The sequence below is a fragment of the Trichoderma reesei genome (assembly GCF_000167675.1).
Source record: "Trichoderma reesei QM6a unplaced genomic scaffold TRIREscaffold_4, whole genome shotgun sequence".
Lineage (NCBI taxonomy): Eukaryota > Fungi > Ascomycota > Sordariomycetes > Hypocreales > Hypocreaceae > Trichoderma > Trichoderma reesei.
Genome location: NW_006711151.1, coordinates 250,135 through 255,049, shown reverse-complemented (window position 1 = coordinate 255,049; position 4,915 = coordinate 250,135). Strand labels below are relative to the sequence as shown.

At 23.1% G+C, this 4,915-nt stretch overlaps 2 protein-coding genes across 2 annotated transcripts in view; one reads left to right on the top strand and one right to left on the bottom strand.

The window, feature by feature from the left end:
• Nucleotides 1–387: 387 nt before the first annotated feature.
• TRIREDRAFT_104716 (uncharacterized protein) lies at nt 388–1,616 on the top strand (the record flags this gene model as incomplete). Its single annotated transcript, XM_006963289.1, has 8 exons — nt 388–479; nt 644–648; nt 1,042–1,069; nt 1,174–1,179; nt 1,248–1,250; nt 1,520–1,534; nt 1,564–1,565; nt 1,606–1,616. The coding sequence occupies 8 exons, from the start codon at nt 388–390 to the stop codon at nt 1,614–1,616; spliced, it is 162 nt and encodes a 53-aa protein (XP_006963351.1).
• Nucleotides 1,617–2,266: 650 nt separating this feature from the next.
• Nucleotides 2,267–4,915, bottom strand: part of TRIREDRAFT_104715 (uncharacterized protein) — a gene marked incomplete at both ends in the record, with an annotated part of 13,203 nt that continues 10,554 nt past the window's right edge. Inside the window, 14 exons of the mRNA XM_006963104.1 lie at nt 2,267–2,284; nt 2,545–2,567; nt 2,720–2,731; nt 2,889–2,924; nt 3,165–3,167; nt 3,201–3,210; nt 3,337–3,339; nt 3,450–3,475; nt 3,666–3,686; nt 4,176–4,185; nt 4,254–4,273; nt 4,350–4,398; nt 4,756–4,767; nt 4,823–4,830. Of these exons, the coding sequence (XP_006963166.1) occupies nt 2,267–2,284; nt 2,545–2,567; nt 2,720–2,731; nt 2,889–2,924; nt 3,165–3,167; nt 3,201–3,210; nt 3,337–3,339; nt 3,450–3,475; nt 3,666–3,686; nt 4,176–4,185; nt 4,254–4,273; nt 4,350–4,398; nt 4,756–4,767; nt 4,823–4,830 (251 nt within the window). The remainder of the gene's footprint in view (nt 2,285–2,544; nt 2,568–2,719; nt 2,732–2,888; nt 2,925–3,164; nt 3,168–3,200; nt 3,211–3,336; nt 3,340–3,449; nt 3,476–3,665; nt 3,687–4,175; nt 4,186–4,253; nt 4,274–4,349; nt 4,399–4,755; nt 4,768–4,822; nt 4,831–4,915) is intronic.

The window sequence follows — 4,915 nt, the reverse complement described above, 5'->3', positions numbered from 1 at the left end:
TCGGCTATGTCGTCGTCGTCTCTCTTATCTTTCCCCTCCTCTGGCCATTCCAGGTACTATCGTATCATCAAGCTGCTGGTGCTGGCTGTTCCTCCCCTTGAGCCCTGAGATCTCTCTCCGTCTCGTCTCCCCAGAGCAATCGAGCTGACATAGCCTATCGTTCGGTTCCAATTGACCGTCGTTCGATCTTCAGGCATCAGAGCATCGTGTTCTGATACGCACATCATACGGTATTGCAGCAAATCCCTGTTCGTAGCTCGTGTGTTGGTCTTAGTGCAGCTGTACATGCTTGCGGTACTTGTAAGCACCGTACCTCGCCTCATTGAAGCTAGTAGCATCATCCCCAGACCTGCGTGTGCCGCTTCCCCAACTGCGGAACTGCGGAACATGTACGAGGATGCTTCTCCTTCAACTGGACTAGGGCAGTACTCGTCAGCCTCTCATGTCGGCGCCGCTTCGTCAAGTGCCCCTACAGTACCGTAAAAACTCGCGAAATTCGCAATCTTAGATCTTAGAACTAGAGGCCTGGCCCTATAAGTTATCTTTTTATAGTAACACACCTTTTTATTATAGGATAAATAAATAAAAGTATCTTTATAAGCCAGTATATTATTTAAGTAAATTTTTCTTATATTATTAATAGCTGCAGTAAGAAAGTAAGCGCACTATAATATTAAAAAATACTATATTATAATATTAATATACTAAAAATTAGCCTTAAAATACTACTATTAAAAGAAATTAGCTATAATATCTTTTAGTAGTATTTTTAATTTAGTTTAAAGCTAGTAAAAGCCTTAAAAAAATAATATTATTAGCTAAATTAAATTTAATATATTAAATATATATTTTTTAAGAAGAAAAAGTTTAGTATTATTTTATTTTTTATTTATTATTATATTCTTACTAACTAATACTTATATAAATTAAAAAAAAAGCATAAATTTTAAAAAAATTAATAAATTTAATATTTTATAGCCTTTTATTTTTTTAAAAGCTTTAAAATAATTCTAAATTACCTTAAATACTATTACTATTTAGTAAAAAAATTAAGATTTTATTTTATAAGGTAAAACACTTATTTTTTACTTTATATAGCTAGCTTTAAAAAAAGTATTATTTAAAGCTTTTATTAAGTATTATAAGGCTGGCTATATTATAATAATATAATAGTTTTAAGTAAAATTATAAGATATTTTTATATAGCTATATTTTAAATATAAAAAAATATTTATATTTTTTAATAGCTAGTAAGCTAGGTTTAAGTATTATTATAATATAATATACTACTAGGTTATTAAATAAGCTATATAATAGCTAAAAAAAGCTATTACTATAGTAAATAGCTTTTTAAAATTTATTTAGTATATATTAAATATAAAAAAATATATAAAGCTTAACTAAATACTTAATTTTATTTTACTAATTTACTACTTTAAAAAAAGCTAAATTATTAACCTTAATAAAATGCTAATTTTATTTAAGTACTTTAATAGCTATATATATAACTACCTTAAAGCTTATATTATTACTAGTAAGTTTAATTATTTAAAGTAAAATAAGTAGTAAGTAATACTAATATTATATATTTATATTAATAAAAAGTAAAAGATTAAGCTAAAGTTAATTTTTTATAATTAGCTGCCTTTAATAAATATAATATATTATAATAAGTATTATTTTTACTTTTTAAAAATAACTATTAAGTTTAATAAAACTATATATAATAATAAGGCATTATTTTTAAAGTAAATTATTAAGGAATTTAGCTATTATAATTTTAATTAAGACTAACTTTTTATAATAAATATTATAAGCTTTTATAAAATAAGCCTTATTTTATAAAAGCTATATAATTAAAATATTATTACTGCCCTTATTCTGCTTAATATAACTAGCTAACTTTAACTTTTTAATACTGCTATTAATAAACCTTTTAAGAATTAGCTATATAAGGCTATAGCTAAATATACCTTTAAATATAAAGCTAAAGGTAAAATTAAGTAAACTACTTATAATAAATATATTATAATAATATTTATTATTACTATTATTATTAAATACTTATAAAATAACCTATAACTTATTAAAAAAGCTTTTATTAAGTATAGAATTAGTATTAGGCTTAATAATAGCTAGGATTATAAAATTAAAATTAAAAATATTAAATTAAATAATTTTAACTTTATAAATTAAGAAAATATAACTAATATCTTAATTAAAGCTAAGGAGATTATTAATATACTTTATAATAATAAGGAAATAATTATAAAAGGTAAGGAGGCTATATTATTTATATATAATATAGCTATACTAAAAGCTTTAAAGGTTATAAAAGGCTATAAGCCTTAGGTTCTATATATTAGCCTTATAGTATATATAGTATATTAGCCTTACTTAGTTAGTTAGTTTATAAGTATAAAAGCCTATCTCTTTATATAATAGTAAATAAAGGAATTAACCTTTTTATACTATCTATTAGTATACTAAGTAGTAGTAATTACAGACCTTAATTTATGCTTATTACTATTTTAATTTTCTTACTAAAAGTCTACTAGTAATTACTACTAAAATAAATAGTTAGGTTATTTATTACTAATTTCCTTTATTTAGTTTCTTTATATATATATATTAAACTTTATTATATTATTTTTATTTATTCTATAACTAGTTATTTCTTATAATCTATTCCTATAGTTCTTTAAATTAGCTCCTCTACCTATTTTAAAAACTATAATGCATATAGTGTTAAAGCAGCTTTATTATATAAGCTGTTAGATATTATTATTTCTTAAAAGCAGCTATTTATATATAACCTACTTAATAAAAGATAATATAGTCTTCCTTACTTATATTATTAATATTATATTACTTAGCAAGTTACTTACCTTTTACCCTCTTAATTAGGTTAATAGCAGATATGCCTTTTATAATTTTTAGTAGTTTATTTAGCACTAGTAATAGCAAGCTGCTTTAGAAAGTTCCTTTATAGCTATCCTAGATCTAGTCTCTAGTATTAATTATCTTCTTTTTTAAATACTAATATTACTATTAAAATATATTTCTAACTAACTGCAGTAAGTATAAAAAACTAGCAGGGAAAGCGCTTTACTTCTCTTAATAATATAAGCCCCTAGTCTTTTTACTTTTAATAGTATGCTTACTGCCTTTAGCAGTAATTTAATATTATTTTTAACTACCCTGCTTTAGCTAACCTTAAGTAGAAAGTATATATTTACTATATTACACCTTAATTTCCCTTTACCTTTACTACTATTAAAATTATCTTTCTCCCCTTAATACTAGTTAATAGGCATTTAAGTTAATTTGCCTTACTAACTGTTATTTATAATATAAAAAGTGGATATTTATAACTTAAAACTCCTAAATAACTGCATTTAAATATTATCTTTATTAACTTTATCCCTCTCTTACTCTCCTTCTCTTACACCCTTATTTAATATATCTGCACTAGCTATAAGGCTGTTTAATAATAGACCTAATGCTACTATTTTACTAGTTACTTTATTTAATAACTAGTTTAGTTATTTATTTAAATGCCTATTAAATACTATAGCTTTATAAAGCACCTCTTTAAGCAGTATTAAAGACTACTAAAAGATTATATATATTAGCTACTTTAACCTAGGAGTAGATAATAATACTATTAATAGTAATACAGTTATCTAAAATATAGTTAATTAATTTATAAAAAGCATTTAAGATAATGCTATTATTAATAAGCGTTAAGGCTATATTATATTAAACCTTCTGCAGCTTTTATATAGACTAGCACTTTATTAATAAGGTTTCTTATTACTTCTGCAGGAAAAGCATTAAATTAAACAGTCTATTAATAACTAGATTACTGCACTAATAAAATAATTCTAGTTAAACTAAGTAAATATAGTAACCTAGCTTATAAAGTAATAGTATATAAATAATAACTATTAGGCTAGTCTAGATATCTGCCTATAAGCTATAAAATTCTTCTGCCTAGCTATAGCAGTAAGGTTTACTATTAATAAATAGTAACTCTTATAATTATACCTTTATATTAGCCTATTACTTTATAAGCTTATTCTTAAACCTTATAAAACTATATCTAAAAATAACTACCTAAAATATCTTAAAAATAAACAGTAAGCTAGAACTTTAGCTTTAACTGCACTTACTAATAGTAATCTAGTTTAACAGTTCCTTATAAATATACTATAAATAACCTAGATGTTATATAATAAGCACCTGCTTACCCTTCTATCTGCCTCTTTTACTAATGCCTTAATAAATTAAGGTACTTACTATAGCAGTAATTAAATAAGATAATAAGCTTTAAACTAGTAACCTACTGGCTAATAGTTTAAGCAGAATATGTAGGGAGGTATTACTTAATTCTAGCTATATATAAAAGGCAGCTAAATATAATTTTAATATAGTAAAGGCAGAAATAATTTTAAATAACTATAGTATAGTTATAGCTATAAAGATATTAAGCATAAGTGATTTTAAAAGGATAGAAAATATTAAAATAAATAACCTAATAACTAAAATTAATAATATTACTACTATTAGTTAAGGTTTTTAGGCAACTTTATATACTTTAAATAAGCAGAAGATATTTATATTAATATTAAGGACCTAGTAGTAAAGAAAATAAAATTAAAACTTAACTTTTAAGGATATTAAATAGTTAAGAAGTTTAAATAGTCTAACTATAAGGATAATATAGCTAAGAATAAGACTATTTTTACCTACTTTATTTATAAACTATTTATAATATTAAACTAGCCTAGTAATTACTAAAGTAGTAGGACTATTTTACCTTTCTAACTATATTAATATTAAAAACTAGTAGATAAAGTTATCTTAAAGGCGCTAATATATATATACTATAAATACTAAAAAGAATTCCCCT